This window comes from Colobus angolensis, unplaced genomic scaffold (assembly GCF_000951035.1).
Source record: "Colobus angolensis palliatus isolate OR3802 unplaced genomic scaffold, Cang.pa_1.0 Scaffold49, whole genome shotgun sequence".
In the NCBI taxonomy this organism is placed as follows: Eukaryota; Metazoa; Chordata; class Mammalia; order Primates; family Cercopithecidae; genus Colobus; species Colobus angolensis.
In genome coordinates, this window is record NW_012118376.1 from 5,321,128 (window position 1) to 5,339,225 (window position 18,098).

Consider the following 18,098-nt stretch of genomic DNA (forward strand, 5'->3'; position numbering starts at 1 on the left):
GACTGACTCTGCATTAAAAATATATATATTGAAAGGTTCGTGGTGAGGCTGCCGAGTTAATGCTAACAAAGGACTTCAGAGGGCACTGTCTTTCTTTGTTTGCAAGGAGCGAAATTTCTCGGCACAAATACCAGGAGGGAACAAGGGTAAAGGAAAGTGAAATTAGAGTGAAGAACTGACAGTCTTGGTTTCAGCAGTCTAGACTCTGGAAGCGCCACGGTGGGTCCTCCTTAGCCAGTTTAAACCGCTCCTGCACCTAGTGTTTTAAAGCAAGCTGGGAGGCGAAGCGCGGGCGCTCGGGGACGCTGGGACCCGGGGACGGAATTAACTCTGTCGTGGGGCCCTCACTCTCGAGCTGCAGAGCTGGGACATTGTTGCTAAGTGACTACGAGCCAGGTAACTCACATCTCTCTGGGCCTCGGTTTCCCACCTGTAAAACAAGGGGGCTGGACCGGTCATCTATCCCGTTCCTTTATAGACTTAATTCCAAACACCGAATAAAAAACAGACATTTTAGCTCCCAGTGGAAAGACAAGTCTCTAGTTGCAAAGATAAATGGGATTCGTGAAAGTGATCACCACGCGAGATTATTTTTCGAATCGCCTTCCTTTCTCCTGGCACGCCGGGCTATTAAACGTGTGTGTGTGCTGGGCCATTTCTTTACTGAACTCCAAACTAACACCACCGAGCGATAAAAAACAGGAGAGGGTGATGGAGGCTTTATCGCTAGGAGAGGAGGCGGCGTGGCTGCTGCTTTGAGGAGTTCACTTTGAATCAAGCGGCCGCGGCGATTGGCTGAAAAGCACGTGGTGCGCGCCCCGCAGGACTGCACCCCGGCTGCCGCTGCAGTCGCCAGGCTTAGGGCAGAGTCCAGCCGGGGGTGCCGCACCCTCTGGGGAATGAGGAGGGAGGACACATGGGAAATGCCTGGGGCTGGAGTCTCTTTGGCTCTCTGCCAGCAAGAAACTTAAAAGTCCTGGCTTGCTCAACCCAAGTGTCCCCAAAGCTTTCAGACTTTTGCCCTTCCATTGCCACTATCTCTCCCCACTCTGGGCGTCTTACCCAAGGAGCTATCTATGCGTGCCCAGGGCCTGTCCTGTGGATATCCAGCTCGCCCCTTGCTGCCCTTTTTAGAGCATCTCGCGGGCTCCGGCATCACCGAGCGCACAACCCCGGGCTGCACTCCCCTAAGGTGCGTCCCTCAGATCCGGGACTGTCCATTAACCAGGCTGGCTCAAAGAGGCGCAGACACACTCGAACCCGGGAAAACTTATTTTATTCTCGGTTCCCGGGGTTGCAGCTGCCAGCGGCTGAGACAGCGCGTTCGCTTTGTCTCTCTGCAGTCCCCGCAGCCCCCCTCTCCCGCTTCCTCTCCCGATTAACTCCCCCGACACGCTCTTCCCCAGCTCCTCTCCTCCTCCTCCCACTCCTTCTCCTCCTCTTCCTCCTCCTACACCACCGGCCGCTCTAATGCGCTTCCTCCCTCCCCCGGTGTCGGTCTCGTTGCATACGCGCCCCCTCCCCTCCCCGCCGCGCCACTTATAGCGGGGCGCACCGCGGCGGGGCGCAGACTGCTCTGGCAGCCGGAGAGGAGGCGGTGCGGCGGCGGCGCTGCGGAGACCGGGTCCAGACGCCTGGCGGCCGCCGGCGCACAAGGCGCTTTCTAGCTCCCTCCCCCGAGCGCACAGCCCGCCTCCTTCCGCGGCGCCTGCAGTGGCAGGCTTGCTCTCCCCTCCGGTGACGCGCTCCGGTAGACGCTCTGCGGGTCCTGGACGCCGGGTCCGCGGCGTGGGGACAAGAGGCAGAGGCGAACGCCAGCGGTAGCCAGTCCGCGAGCCATCGTTCGGGGCGCAGTCCTCTCCCTGGCTGGCGCTCCTTTCTCCGGGGCATTCGCCACCGCTTCCCGGGGCTGAGACGACCAGTTCGTCGCCTCCTTGCCCGTGACCGACGCTAGAACTCAGTTGTGCGTTGCGGCCAGTCGCCACTGCTGTAAGTTTCCCCCACTGCCCCGGACCTGTTGCAGGCGCTGCGGGATTCAGGGGCTGCTTCGGCTGCAGGGGTGTGTTCGCGAGGGGTGAGCGTGCTCCGGGCAGCCGGCAGCTTCCACTTGAGGTCAAGGGGAGCTCTTCTAGGTGCGGAGACCACGGTGCCCGCCGCTGCCCTCCCACAGCAGGCAGGAGCTGGGCATCGCCAGAGAGGTCGACCGGCGGTGCAATGGCCGGGGCGAGCCGCTGGGGAAGCGAGGAGCAGAGCTAAGGATACAGTCAGCCTCTCTCCTCCGCGGAAAGCAGCGCTTTCCTGGGGGTGATTGTCGCGCTGCGTCGCTCCCCGCAGCCTCCAGGGCGGAGCGCGCGGAATCGTTGGCCCACGTTGCATCCTTCCCGGCTCAGAGGAAAGTTGGGGCCACGCACAGACACGCTGAAAGCGGGCATGTTCACTGCGGCGGAAATGTCTATAGAGAATGAATGAAAACTGCTTTGTGAAAAACTAGTTTCTTAATCTGTCGTGTTAACATTATTAGTTACAAAGGATAGGAATTGGTGGGCGGGAAGATGAAACACTGAATTTATCCACATGCAGTTTGGTGTCACACAGGCATGGCCAGCTTGTTAAATAGCGTTGCAAGTGTTAATAAAAAGACTCTGGCAAGAAGCTACTTTTGTTAACAAGATCTTTATAATGTTCTATTGTTACCGGTAATATAAATGCCCAGAAAAAAATCTGCCTAGTTTCTCTTTTGATTGGATTGAGATCAGGTTCAAAACCTGGAGAAGCGTGCGGGACGCTAAGCATTGGAGGCAGAGAGCCTGAATGAGGAGCGTGAAGTGAACTGAAGTTACTGTAACTGAAGCCCTTTTGATGTTCACAGTAATAGCAGCCTTTTTCTCTGCCTTCTTTGTAGACGCAGGTTAAGTATAAGTGTGCATTTTCTTGGCCACTTACTTGGTATGCAAATGTGATTTCTCTGGGGGCTTAAAAATGCTGGAAAGATGATTCATTTTATGTTGAAGGTGTGTTCAGTGACTTGTATACATGGTTTCTGCTGATATTTTGAGGTTTGTACACTTTTAAACCGGAAAGCAAGTATTTCCCCTTGGGTTTCCAAGTTTACTTTTTATTTTAATCAAACATTGTTGCAAGAATGTTGATTGTGATTTTGGCTGTGATGTGCTTTTCCATCTGGATGGTATCCAAGATGACAGGCTAGGCTCTTCCTTCTGGCTTGTTGGGCCAGCCTGGAACATACAGGAGCATAAACACAGGATGCGGAGAGATGTAGATCCTATATCCTAAGGTCTTCTAAACAAATTGTTTTCTTAGGTGTAGGTCTGGTTGTGAATGTTGTTTTGCACCATCCTGAATCTAATGTTCAGGGAAATGTGTTCTGGGCCCAGCATGATTCCAGCTCAATGTGTAAGCATTTTGGTGCCTGTGCACCTAGTTTCAGGGAACCTCATTCTTCCTTCAGTCAGGGCAGCATTTGCTCCTAGCCCGAGAGGCAGTAGCTTCATAGGAGTATGTAGACAGTCTATCCAGGTTTAGACTTAAAGTCTTCCTTCAAATACTTCAGACTGAATGTACTAATTAAAATAACAACTGCAGTGGTGGAGCATTGAGAATGCTAATGGATGTTTTAACCCTTTGGAAACCTGATGCATTCCCCTAGGTTCACATGGTCATTTTCCAGAACACTGGGCATTGGTTAGAATGGAATAGACAGTAGACACTTAGCTTGAGGTGGGAGTGAGGCTGGCTCCTCACCATTTTTTATATCCCAAGTCACTGTGGAGATTACTGGGTGTTTTGTAAAGTCTTCCTAACACTGGAGCTCTAGGACTTTGTTGCTTCCTTTCTTCCACTAAGCCATGTTTACTCATCATAAAAAATTACATTCCAAAAAGGAAAGAAAACTAGTTGCATCACCTAATGGCATGAGGTATATGTGTCCTGCCCCTGCCTTTGTGGTTTTCTGTGCAGTCTCACAGTGGGGCTCACATCTGGTTGGGGAGGTGCAGGTTAGAATTTTTGCCCATGAATCTGTGGCAAATCATTCATGTGCATTTATTAATAATTCTTAGAATGTAAATTTAAAAATATCTGAATGGTTAAAGGAAACAGAGTTTCAGCTGCGCTTTCAGGACTGGCTGTTCTGTGTCTGGAACAGATACTGTAACCAGCCACACAGTTTACCCTCTGGGGATAAACAACGGGATAAACAGCTTCCTTAGGAATCCTTGGACAGGCAGGTTCTTGAGGACTCCATTCCTTTGAAGTAACAGAGGGGTGGTATAAAAGAAAAGGATGAAGGCATGTGATTCAGTTTTTGAAGATGGATGACAAGCATTTCCTATGTCTCTACCCTACTGTTTTCTTACTGAAGAAAGCCAAAAGACAGCATTAGATTCTACTATAATTTCAATTTAGATACTGAGGAAAGCACTGTAGTCAGCAAATAAATTCTGGGGTGGCCCTAAATTAACAACAGCTGGCAAAATACACACACACACATACAAATATTTTTTGATTTAAATAAAACAGTGTTTGCATTTTGAACTCCCTCTATGCAGGTGCCAGCATTTGCAGGTATAGAGAAACAGTCCTGGTGATGCACTATTTAATCAAAAGACAGGGGTGGATCTTCTGTTCTTGAAACTGGTTTTCCAAGAATTGATATAAAGCGGGAAGAACAGAAAACAGCAGTCATGAGTATGCTACTAAAAATTTTCTTCTTTTTATGTGCCAAATCCTCACATTGGAAGCTGTCCAGAGCAAGACAGGTAGTTGGTGATTATGGCCAGAATTTATTCCGTACTTTGACTAAAGGCTTGCTGATCAATATATGGTTATTCAAATTGGGGTGCTTTTAGGACTCCTCAGTGGTAGAGCTGTGTGGTTAGAAATTAATCTTTAAGTTGGGATGCTGAGGTGGGAGGAGCAGGAGTTTGAGACCCTGTCTCTACAAAAAATACAAAAAATTATCTAGGTTTGGTGGTGCACACTTTTAGTGCCAGCTACTCGGAAGGCCAAGGCAGGAGGATCACTTGAGTCCAGGAGTTCGAGGCTGCAGTGAACTGTGATTGCACCACTGCGCTCAAGCCTGGGTGACAGAGCAAGACTTGGCCTCAAAAATATGTATAAAATGAAATACATTATCTGTAACATTTAAATAAAGGTCTGATCGTTGCAGAAGTTGGCCTTACATTTCCCATTTACTGTATGTGCCGGGAGATTGGGTCTTACCAAAGGAATTCTTAATGGAATTAATTATTAGGTGTTTGTTTTACACATGGCTTTATGTTGCATGAGGCATGAAAGCCAGTGCCCATCCTGGCATTATGAGAGCAGGAGACCTGGCATTTTAAGTGGCCCGCAGTGAATCAGCTGGACTACGACAGGGAGCTGTGAGAATGAGACCTCACTCCTCTTGGCTTTTGCTGACTTACATTCTAAAAGACTTCAATGGCCTGAAAGTTGGCAATCAGGTTTTCCAAGATGAACCTGCTTTTTATGCAGTGATTTTTTTTTTTTTAATGGTGCAGAGTTCAAATAGCTCAACAGTATTACAGTGAATATCTTTCCTTCTGGGTAGTTGTCTCTGGCTTTGTCCTGGAATGGCCATACACTATTCTAGAATAGTAGGTGGCATGGTCAACTACAAAGTGTTCTGTTTTTTGTCCCAAACCATTGTTGCTTTCGTTCTGCTGTTCTGAACATCAGGAGCATCATTTTCAATTTATTATTATTATTATTTTTAGGAGTGGAAACAAAATGTCAGTCAGCGTGCATGAGAACCGCAAGTCCAGGGCCAGCAGCGGCTCCATTAACATCTATCTGTTTCACAAGTCCTCGTACGCTGACAGCGTCCTTACTCACCTGAATCTTTTACGCCAGCAGCGTCTCTTCACTGATGTCCTTCTCCATGCCGGAAATAGGACCTTCCCTTGCCACCGGGCAGTGCTGGCTGCGTGCAGTCGCTACTTTGAGGCCATGTTCAGTGGCGGCCTGAAAGAGAGCCAGGACAGTGAGGTCAACTTCGACAATTCCATCCACCCAGAAGTCTTGGAGCTGCTGCTTGACTATGCATACTCCTCCCGGGTCATCATCAATGAAGAAAATGCAGAATCGCTCCTGGAAGCTGGTGACATGCTGGAGTTTCAAGACATCCGGGATGCATGTGCAGAGTTCCTGGAAAAGAACCTGCATCCCACCAACTGCCTGGGCATGCTGCTGCTGTCTGACGCGCACCAGTGCACCAAGCTGTATGAACTATCTTGGAGAATGTGTCTCAGCAACTTCCAAACCATCAGGAAGAATGAAGATTTCCTCCAGCTGCCCCAGGACATGGTAGTGCAACTCTTGTCCAGTGAAGAGCTGGAGACAGAAGATGAAAGGCTTGTGTACGAGTCTGCAATTAACTGGATCAGCTATGACCTGAAGAAGCGCTATTGCTACCTCCCAGAACTGTTGCAGACAGTAAGGCTGGCACTTCTGCCAGCCATCTATCTCATGGAGAATGTGGCCATGGAGGAACTCATCACCAAGCAGAGAAAGAGTAAGGAAATTGTGGAAGAGGCCATCAGGTGCAAACTGAAAATCCTGCAGAATGATGGTGTGGTAACCAGCCTCTGTGCCCGACCTCGGAAAACAGGCCATGCCCTCTTCCTTCTGGGAGGACAGACTTTCATGTGTGACAAGTTGTATCTGGTAGACCAGAAGGCCAAAGAAATCATTCCCAAGGCTGACATTCCCAGCCCAAGAAAAGAGTTTAGTGCATGTGCGATTGGCTGCAAAGTGTACATTACTGGGGGGCGGGGGTCTGAAAATGGGGTCTCGAAAGATGTCTGGGTTTATGATACCCTGCACGAGGAGTGGTCCAAAGCTGCCCCCATGCTGGTGGCCAGGTTTGGCCATGGCTCTGCTGAACTGAAGCACTGCCTATATGTAGTTGGGGGGCACACGGCCGCAACTGGCTGCCTCCCGGCCTCCCCCTCAGTCTCTCTAAAGCAGGTAGAACATTATGACCCCACAACCAACAAATGGACCATGGTGGCCCCACTCCGAGAAGGCGTTAGCAACGCCGCAGTAGTGAGTGCCAAACTCAAGTTGTTTGCTTTTGGAGGTACCAGTGTCAGTCATGACAAGCTCCCCAAAGTTCAGTGTTACGATCAGTGTGAAAACAGGTGGACTGTACCGGCCACCTGTCCCCAGCCCTGGCGTTACACGGCAGCAGCTGTGCTGGGGAACCAGATTTTTATTATGGGGGGTGATACAGAATTCTCTGCCTGCTCTGCTTATAAATTCAACAGTGAGACTTACCAGTGGACCAAGGTGGGAGATGTGACGGCAAAGCGCATGAGCTGCCACGCTGTGGCGTCCGGAAACAAACTCTACGTGGTTGGAGGATACTTTGGCATTCAGCGATGCAAGACTTTGGACTGCTACGATCCAACATTAGATGTGTGGAACAGCATCACCACCGTCCCGTACTCGCTGATTCCTACTGCATTTGTCAGCACCTGGAAACATCTGCCTTCTTAAATGCAGTACATTCTAAAGAGAGTGAGCACGAGGTAAGAAGTTTAGCTATCGATGTAAGTCTGCATATAATTAGGCTATTGCGTAAGTTCAGTACATGGGGTGAGATTTGATCCACAGAGACTGTACTGCAGAGGTACTACCAAAGCTGTAAAAATAAGAGAGCTGGTGCCCCTAGAACCTACCAACTTGTGTTGACCACAGCCTCAGCCCCCCATGGCATTAGCCAGTGGTTCTCAGCTTTTACTGAGCCTCAGAATCTCCTGAAGAGCTTTTTATTTATTTTATTATTATTATTTTTTGAGACAGAGTCTCGCTTTGTCGCCCAGGCTGGAGTGCACTGGCATGATTTTGGCTCACTGCAAGCTCCGCCTCCCGGGTTCACGCCGTTCTCCTGCCTCAGCCTCCCGAGTAGCTGGGATACAGGTGCCCATCACCATGCCCAGATCATTTTTTGTATTTTTAGTAGAGACGGGGTTTCACCATGTTAGCCAGGATGGTCTTGATCTCCTGACCTCATGATCTGCCCACCCCGGCCTCTCAAAGTGCTAGGATTACAGGCGTTAGCCACCGCGCCCAACCCTGAAGAGCTTTTTAAAAACTGCCCATCCCAGAGACTTAGTTTCATTTGGTCTGGGGTGGGGTCCAAGCATCAGTATTTTTAGAAAGTTTCCGGATGATTCCAATGAACAACCAGGTTGAGAACCCCTGACCTCTGTTGAGAATGCCAGCTAATGTTGATTGAGACTTCACTGTGTGCTTGTAGCGGTGCCACGTGGTTTCCCAAGATCGTCTCATTCTATCCTCACAACAACTCTGTGGGGAATTATTACTAGCTTCGTTTTACAGATGAAAAAACTTCATGCATTAAGGAGGCTAAGCTGCCGAGTGAGCAGAGCTTAGTAAGTGGTGGAGCTGGTCAGGAAGTCAATGCAGGGGTCTGGCTCCAGGCATCAGTGCTGGAGCATCGTGTTGCACTGCCACTGAATAAACTTAAGCTTCACATCCATGACACCAATGTCATCCCAGGTGATACTTCATTTCTATTCAAATTTTGCTTCCTCAAACCCTTTGTGGAATGAAGAGGGTTTAAAAAATGTATTGCCCAAATTCATTCCTAGTTTATTCTCTCCAAAATTGTTAGCTTATTTTAAATATTTTCCTTAAAAAGTAGCACCCGTTAGGGCATTTATTACCTTTAAAGATAAATCTATATCTATCTTTGTAAAAGGCTGCATGTACGTAGCAGAAATTTGTGCAGATAACACTGAGCCACCTAAACTTCCCAAACTATGGCCTTTCAGACTTAATCAGTCAGGCTGCCCCTATTGTCAAGGCTATTGTCAAAGTTGTGTTTCTGCATCATATATCTGAGTACATAATAGTTGTCTGTGTATTTAAGAGTATATAATACTCTTGGCTCAGATAATTAATAGGCCTACACAGTTCAGAGTTCGCAAAGCTCATGGCTGCTTTGCTGCTAAGCATTCTTAGGGTTGGCCCCAGGAATTGCTTAGGCGTGTGGAGGTATAACCCAGCGCACACAGAATGTGTTGATTTGTTTTGGTGATTCATGGGCTTATTACTAATAATAAGAGAAGAAAGTAACTGCTTTGGAGGAACTACAATGAAAACAAACTCATTTACTTGGGAACTTTTGGCTCTGTTTTCCCTTGTACATTTCACACCTTTGAAGGGGACTTCAAAGGGAGAAAAGGAGATCTAGGCCTAGTGGCAAGCTAAGCACAGAGGGGTTTCATCTCATTGGTCTTTTCTTTCCCCATCCCTTACAACTCATTTAGAAACATCATTAAACTTGGCCTTACTCTCACATTTCAGCTTGCTATTTGTTTTTTTTTTTGTTTTTTTTTGAGACAGAGTCTTATTCTATTGCCCATACTGGGGTGCAATGGCGAGATCTCAGCTTGCTGCAACCTCCGCCTCCTGGGTTCAAGGGATTCTCCTGCCTCAGCCTTCCAAGTAGCTGGGATTGCAGCGCCCACCACCACACCTGGCTTTTTTGTATTTTTAGTAGAGATGGGGTTTCACCGTGTTGGTAAAGCTGGTCTTCAACTCCTGACCTCAAGTGATCCACCCACCTCAGCCTCCCAAAGTGCTGGGATTACAGGCGTAAGCCACCATGCACAGCCTTCAGCTTGCTATTTTTTTCATTTCTTCAGTTACCTCTTCCACCCTTCATACAATTATCAGAGTTCTGAGTTATGTCATGCTTTCCTGGAATGAAACTCCTTCAAAACAGCAGGAACGGTCAGACACCTCCTCTGGGGAGCAACTGGGCTAATAACGTCCCACACCAAACTGGTTTTTTGTAGCCTTGCTGGCATCTCAGTAATCTTGAATAAACAAATGCTCTGAAAGTGGTTATTTCATTTGAGATATGAATGCATGACTCACCTCTAAAGCAGGTTTAAAGAACCTCCTAGGCAAAAGCATCAATTAACAGCACACTTAGTTGGGTGTTAGTCCAGAACTGACTATATTTGCACAGAAGAGCCATAAAAGTTGCTACCAGGGTGGTGGTACATAACGACAATGGGCAGGCTGGCTGGCATCCTTGGAACAAGATAAGGAAATTGAGGCAGAAAGAGGAGAGAAGCCACATGTGTATTCTGGCCCTAGTTTTAAGTTCTAGACCTTTCTGAGTTTTAGATTGCTTCTGTGTCAAATGAGTGGTTTGATCTATAATTCCCCTGTGATCTGTCCCAACTCAGACTTGGGTCAATTGATAGGGGAATTAAAAGAGGTGAAAATACCTAGCCCAGTGATTGGCATGTAGTAAGTGATCAATATTCAGTTCAGACCCTAACTTACTGTGAGATAATGGCAGTAGAATTAGCTTTGTGTGTGGTAGGAAAATGAGATTTCTTTGGCTTTTATCTGCTTGTTATCTTTAGACTTCATTTTTGGTTCCTCCTTTTTCAGCCCAGAGTGAACATGTTGGCAAACACTTGACTTCACCCTACCCTGGGTGTTTGAACTGAATCATACCCTTCCGGTCCCTGGGAAACAGAGCAAGTAAAGTGTTAATTTATACGTGAAATAACATCCTCTTCATCCTTGGTGCTACCAGTGAGAGAGTCAAACACATAAAAACTAAATTTGACAGGGCCAAGTTTGCTGCTTTTAAAGGGCAGCGTGAGCGCCTGATCAAAGCCACTCTTTGAATTTCCGACAGGGAGAATGTTGGCTAAAATTTCTAAAGTTTACTACACAAGATAGTGCTAAAACATTTAAGAGGGGGTTGGAGTGCCCTAAAGTGCTGGGTAGGTAGGTCTCAGTCCCAAACTGCAAATTCCTCTGCCCTCCAAATGTAGGTGTTAACTGAGTTAATACAGTGTTTAACAGAAAGTTTCCCTAGGTCTTAAAGCTCATCCACCAAGGAGGTTTTATCTGCCTCCTGCTGCTCTGTCAGTGGGTGGGAAGGGCAGAGAGGAAATTACTTTGATTATCCTCTGTTTTCATGGTGCCCTTGTGGCCTCAACCTAACTTAGGCTTTGGTTTGCTCTGTTTCTTCTCTAGATTTTTTTTTTTTTTTTGGTGTGTGTCCTTTTTTATTTTCCTGTTTGAATATGCAATTTTGGGGGGTGGTGTGTATTCCTTTTTTCCTGTTTGAATATGCAATGTCTTGAAATTTTATATTATTACAAGATACATTCTTTTGGCCTAATGTTGACATATAGGTTACAAGGAAGTGGAGGTGGGGCAATGACACCATAGTCTAAGGAATGCCTTGAAAGCTTGAATCACTGTTAGGAAACAGCCAAAAGAAACAACTCATGAAATGAATCAGGCTTCTGAACACACAAAAGCGAAGTGGGAAGAATTCGATGCAAGTCATGAGTGGCTCTTCCAGAATTCCCTTTGTCTGTACTTAGAGTTACAGCAATAAGGATACAAAAGCCCTCTGCAGAATTTCCCCAGATGAAATGAGAAATAAATAAATGGGAAGGGTGAGCAGTGTGAGGAAATGCAAGCTCTATGAAATGTGCAGGCTTTGTGGTTATGGCACTTTGAACTGATATTTACACTTGATGTAGGTAGATTCTGTAGCACTGGTATGCCGTAACTGCTGGCATCTAAGTGTGGGCTGATGAACTTTGAGGATAAACTCCAACCTTGGGCTGTTGAGGCCTGATACATTGTCATGTGAAAGGAAGCGAGACTGATTTCTGCCATAATGGATAGCAGAGATGCGTTTAAATACGAGGATTAGTATGTCTGCCTCCGAGATGGTAAAGTTAATTTGGAATCTTTCATGGTACATGGGCCAAGGAGGGTTTGCAGAGGAATCTCCCTTCTTTTCACCCTTTAGTAATCACTTTACAGCGGCTCTGTTTAACCACAGAAAGAAATTTTATGAATGTTGGAAGCAGAAGATGGCAAGTCATAATAGCATCTAGACATATAGGTTTGGATTTGAACGTATATATACACTTAGGAAAGAAGTGAAGGTCCTTCTTTAGACACCACTGTTTTTGTCAGGCCAGCCATCTGCATGGATGCGTACATGCACACTTGTGCATTTAAGGCAAGCACTTTAAATATCTTTGCACAGTTCCTACTGAACATGTAAGACCTTCGGAAGCAATATTGTCCAGCTCCATACCTAGTTTAATTTTTAAAATTTTGTGGCTAAAAAGCAAAATCTTAACTATGGCATCATACAAATCCTTCATGCTTTTTTGTTTTGTTTATTTCATCTGTTTCAGCTCACTCCATCACTCGATGCGATAATACGAGATTTCTACTTTGGAGAGGCCAAGTTTAATGAAGAGAAAAAAAGGAAAAGAAGTTAAAAGAAGTTGCAAGACACGAATAAAATCTGCTGCACCTTGTAAATGCTCTAACTGGACATGAGGGAAGGGGGCGGGCGGGGGTGGGATTTTTGGTGCAAGTAGCACATGGTTTAAATATGAATGAACAAACCTGTGATCTAGTCCTTGTCTTGTAATTGTGGATTAATGTCAACGTTAATCAGCCCCCTCAAAGGGAGAGAAAAGCTGGACCTTTTCCCTTGCTGTACCATATTCAGCATTTGATTTCCATGGACTCCACCATTTATGTGTAAAATTTGAAATGGTTGTCACCTCTCTGAGGAGAGAGCTTGAAGCCTCCACACCAGCTGCTGCTGGAGAGTCAAAGCCCAGCTGTGGGTCCAAGAGGGAAGCTGGCTGGGCTGGCTGAAGAATGAGGACCACTGGACTCTCCGTTAATCTCTAAGGGGTCTGCTCCCCAGGAACGTTTCCGAACAATGGGGACTTTGTTGGTAGCCATTTGGTAGATGTTCTTTTCTATTTATAAGTGACTTTAAACTTTTCCTTGGCTGTTAAGAAGTTTGTTATAGATTTAGCTATTTATTGTTCGATGCCTGCATGCTGAAACAATGCCTACAGCTGTCTTCACATGTATGGACGTGTGTGAATGGTTGTATGTTTTGCACATTTTGTGGCTGTTGAGATGTGCTTTGCTGCACAAACATGAAAACTTTTGAGTTACAATTTGGAGTATAACTGGAGGGTGGGTTGGGGAGGGGTGGATTTTAAAAATGTCAAGACAGGGAAGGATGACAAAATGGAAATTTAAATGACATCCTAGAGGTAGAAAAACTGTGGAGATCACTTTTCTTAGACTCACCAAATTTTAATGGGATTTCATGGGGTTTGGTTGTGCTGATGGGGTAAGGGGAGGCTTCTTTCTGCCCTTCTCCCCACTCCCATCTGATTTACCTAATTCAGTCTCAGCTGCTGAAATTTGGAAAGGACCAAATTGCTTTACAGTTTTTTTCTTTGTGTAATATCTTGAAATCCTGGAAAATTCTATGGGATAGTTCTGTATATAGGACACAGGTAAAGGCATTGTCCAAAGTTTATTTATTTATTTATTACCTTATGAGAATGCTTTGCCACAACCACAGTTAATGGGAAAAACGGAAGTATCACAGATGGAAATTAACTCACCAGATTTCTTGACCCGAACTCCTTCTTTTCTTGCTATATGATTTAGCAAGTTCTAGAAGGTCTCCAAGACAATAATTACATTGGCACAATGTATACTTCAGTGCTCACCCTTAGGCAAATCTCTTTTTAAAAAACTCTTTGGTGCACAAGTAACACATTTGGCCACAAAACACCAAAGAATTGTAAGCAGTGGCCCCTATTGAGAAATTTTCCGGCAGAGTTGGAAATCAGTTGTGAATACATTCTTTGCTAGTTGGAGTGCTCGTTTACTAAGCATGTGCCATCGTAGGTATTAGTGCTAGTCTCAAATAGGTGCTTCCCCCGAGGTGCGGGGGAAGACCAAAGTTTGCAACTTGAACTGCTTTCGTCCACGTTTCTCACCTTGCTGTATTTTAGAAAATAGGGGTTAAGACTGATAACAACCTTTTACATTGTGACCGTGTTTGCATTGTCTAATGACAGATAAATCCTTAACATTTCTCTCCACCTTAGTACTTTAGACTAATTGTGCTTGTCCGTCCATCCCATGAATGAGTGGGCTGTAGTTGGGCCAAAATAAATGAGCTGTTGGAAGAAAAGAATCACAGTACTTTCCAGTAGTCAGTCCCTGGTTCCTAGATGTGTTCTAAGCAATGCAAATGTCTAATTGTCCCCCAGTGGGCATAGTCAGTGTCGTTTATATTGTAGCAGTTACAGCTCTGTAGTTTATGATGCAAATCTGCCAAGAGAGATGTATGTGTCACTGCATGGCTTCTGAAAGCAGGATGAATTTTCTGCAGCTGTTTCAAAGTTGGGGTCTGTCCTTGAATCCTCTATTAATTACTGTGTGTGAGCCAGAGGGAGCTGTGGTAAGGGTTGGGACCCCAGCCTGCAGGGAACTTTCTGGACTCCTGCTCTTTGAATTGATATAGGCATTTGGTCTCACTACTTGACCATTCTCACCCTGTGAAACGTCCCGCACTTTGAAGCAAATACAATTCACAGCACAGTACACACAAAAACCTTGGCAGAAGACAGAGAAGGTTCTTCTTATTTTGTGGGCTGGTTGCTGTAGAAACACATAACAAAGGGCAGCCCTCCACTTCTGGTATAATTGTGTAGCCGCTTTTCTCTGGGCTTGACACCTGTCTTGAATAAGAGTGATTAGAGCTGCATAATGTCCCTCTCTTGGCTATTGACCATGTGGTTCACGTACAAAACTGTGTAAGTTGAAGGAAAATGTTCATGTTCATATGTACTTGTTTGCTATGACTACATTTTGAGGTTTTGTAAAACTGTTATTTTTTTTTTCACAATGTGAAACTGAAGGTCAATAAATTATTAGAGATTTTCTCTTCATTATGTGTGTGGGTCTTTATTTGAATAAGACACAATTTGAGGCATTGTAAACTTGTGCCTTTTCTCGTTTGTCCAAAGAAGGATCGTTTCAGATATTCTGAACATGTTTTATTTCACCATTTAGTGATATTTACAAAGGTAATTTTGCATACTAAGTAAAACTTTTGTTGACCATTAGAGTATCTCTTTAAGCAAAACAAAATCCCTCATTTATGGGTTATTCGCAGCTGGGAATATAAGAAGTCACATGCCATGCGATATTAAGACAGAGTACTTTATATTAGAATGAATTTAGTTTTTTGAAATCCTCACGTGGGTTATATTTTGACAGAAAGCTGTTAGAGAAGGAGCTGGAGTTCAATCCTCTTTTCATCTGCTGACATCTGCTTTAGAAATCATTTAAAGTGGAAATATATGTATATTATTTCTGTACTGCAACAGAAAAGCACAAGTTTAACCCCTCATGGACACCTAGCTTCTTCCAAGCTGATGGCTGTCCTAGCTGGCTCTGCAAAAGGCCAGTTGAAGCCTCCTGCCCCCATCTCATGATGGCTTCATGTCACACTGAGATGCTCCTTTATTGCTCGGGTTGGAACCCTTATTGTTTCAGTGTGCAGAGCAAGGTTGGGCATAACCTTTTCTGGGTAGAAAATAAATATTACCTAATTGGGAACTCTAGGAGAGCTCACAAGTAGGCATAATGCAATTACAGCCTTTGGACTTTGACCAAGATGCCAGAGCAGATGCCTTGGGTTTGACAGGAGGATCATTCGGTTCTGTGCCGTGTGAAGCCGGTCTAGAGCCAAGCCTTTGGGGACCAGTGTCAGCCCTCAGATTCCAAGTGCATGATGTTGAAGACCCCTGGAAACCCTGTTGATGACACCATATGGATGATACTAAATGACAGGGAAGAAAGGCAGGTTAGTTAGGAGTTGACGGATGAGATTTAGGCTCAGGAAAAAGTCTTGATGTTAATCCCTAGAGGGGTTGAGAGTGGTTCCTATAGAAATGATCGTGAACAGACATTTCGTTCTCTAGAGTTGTTTCTCTTTATCATCTCAGTTGGAACATGTAGACAGATTAAAAAGATACTTCAAATTCTTAATTTTCATTCATTTGGAAATTTGATTTCATTTAGATAGATCACACCAAACAGTGGCTATGGTAATAAAAATCTGGCCACAATAGGGAAACGGGTTGGAGGTCAGCAGTCCAGGGCCAGGACAGCACCCCCACGAGGCCATCAGGCCTCATGCTTGCAGGATGGCAGCTGCACCTTATGGCATCACATCTGCTTTTCAGGCAGCAAAAGTGAGGGCAGACAAAGGGGAAAGGGCTCAGGCCAGAGGACATTCTCCCTTTTTCTTGGAATAGTAATAGTTTACCCAAAAGGCTCACCAGGAGACTTACACTTACCTCTCAGTGGCCAGAACTGGGACACGTGAACTTGCCAAGATAAAAGAGAGCCTGGGGAGGGCAGTACTTTTATCTGGCACACTGCCACCCCATAGCAATGTGATTTAATTAGTAAGGAACAAAGGGAGAGCAGACGTTGGAGGGGGAACTACACAGATTATTCTCTGTAGTAGGTAGGCTTATCTATTACAGCAATAGTTCCCAGCCTTTTTGGCACCAGGGACCGGTTTTGTGGAAGACAGCTTTTCCATGGATGGGGACTGGGCCCAGAGGCGGCAGGGATGTTTTTGGGATGAAACTGTTTCACCTCAGATCATCAGGCATCAGATCAAGCGTGTCCAACCTGCCACCCAGGACGACTTTGAATGCAGTCCAATACAAATTAATACACTTTCTTAAATTATTTGTGATTTGTTTTAGCTCATTAGCTATTATTACTGTATTTTATGTGTGGCCCAAGACAATTCTTCTTCCACTGTAGCCCAGGGAAACCAAAAGATTGGACATTCCTACATTAGATTTTCATAAGGCGTACGAAACCTAGATCCCTCACATGTGCCGCTCACAATAGGGTTCGAGCTCCTGTGAATCTACTGCCCCCGCTTCCTCAGCTCCGCTGATCTGACAGGAGGCGGAGCTCAGGCAGTAATGCTCACTCGCCCAAGGCTCACTCCTGCTGTGCCGCCCACTTCCTAACAGACCACGGGCACTGGTCCATGGCCCAGGGGCTAGGGACCCCTGTACTACAGGGAATCATCAAAGAGTCATTGTAAACTATAGCCGCATTCATTGAGTGATGAGCTGAGATTGTGCTAAGGACCTGCTTTACAGTTATCTCATTTAATCCTCATGACAAATTGAGGTGAATATAGGGAGATTTCTTAACATCTCTGAGCCATAGATCCTCTGCCTGTAAAATAAGCATGACTAACATTCCTTCTAATAGAAAAATTTAATAATATAAGAAATTTAAGAGCAAGTACCACATTCAGTGCCTGGCACATAGTAGGTCTTCAGTAATTTTTAGTTGTCATTTAAAAACTTTATGGAGAGAGATACACACATAAAAATCTGAGTGCTTATGCTGTTCCAGGGACTGTGTTAAGGGTTTGCATGCCTCTCCTCTTGCTCATCCCGCTGGCAACCCTGTGAGAGCAGGTGCTATTATTACTCTCATTTTGGAGATGAAGAAACAAATCTTGAGAGATTATATAACTTGCCCAAGGGAGTGGTGGAGGTGGAGTTCAAGGCACACTCTGACCTGCTCCTCCAGGTCCAGGAATGTAGAGGAAGGTGATTCACAGGGCTGAGCCTGACTGTGAGAAACCCAGGGCTGCCCTGCGTTCCACTGTGTTGGGAACACTGACTCTGTGAGGTGGTCTGAGGAGACCTGCATCTGGTGAGCCCTGCCCTGGACATGAGGACTGAAGAAGCCAATGGAAAGAGTTGATTGAGACTCAAAATGTTCCTTGACAGCCAGTTTCAGAAGATAAGGTTGTAGAGAATTTAAAAATAAATGGGGGCTCTTGGGTGGTTGTTACACTTGATCACTCATTGAGCTGTACATGGATGCTTTTTGTGTTCTTCTGTTTGTAAAATGTTTATTGATTGAGTGATTGAATACACCTGTGGATCATGGCCAGACCATGTATAAAAATGGAACTTTGACCCCCAGTCTGCAGCAACCAGCCTAGGAAACCCATACATTGTCCACAGTGATCAGCCCAGGAAGCCAGCCTGCTCTCTGTAAGTCAGACCTGTAGGAAGTGAGACCACTATCTCTGGCAACTGGTTTAGAAAGCCAGATCATAACCCCTGTATTATTTGCAG

General features: G+C 45.6%; 1 protein-coding gene across 3 annotated transcripts; it reads left to right on the forward strand.

Annotated features, from left to right (window-relative positions):
* The first annotated feature begins 814 nt into the window (after positions 1-814).
* ENC1 (ectodermal-neural cortex 1 (with BTB domain)) lies at positions 815-14,852 on the forward strand. 3 transcript variants are annotated; one of them, XM_011959256.1, is made up of 4 exons: positions 815-1,989; positions 4,569-4,707; positions 5,757-7,571; positions 12,267-14,852. In XM_011959256.1, exon 3 carries the CDS (start codon positions 5,770-5,772, stop codon positions 7,537-7,539), a length of 1,770 nt encoding a protein of 589 aa, XP_011814646.1. In that variant the 5' UTR covers positions 815-1,989; positions 4,569-4,707; positions 5,757-5,769; the 3' UTR covers positions 7,540-7,571; positions 12,267-14,852. The 3 variants fall into 3 exon arrangements, with proteins under 3 accessions (XP_011814646.1, XP_011814644.1, XP_011814647.1); XM_011959254.1 differs by lacking the exon at positions 4,569-4,707; XM_011959257.1 differs by lacking the exon at positions 4,569-4,707 and having other exon boundaries at positions 5,893-7,571.
* The last annotated feature ends 3,246 nt before the right edge of the window (positions 14,853-18,098 follow it).

Excerpts from the sequence above, each read along its gene's own strand:
- ENC1 (XM_011959256.1), top strand. The coding sequence starts at position 5,770 with ATGTCAGTCAGCGTGCATGAGAACCGCAAGTCCAGGGCCAGCAGCGGC.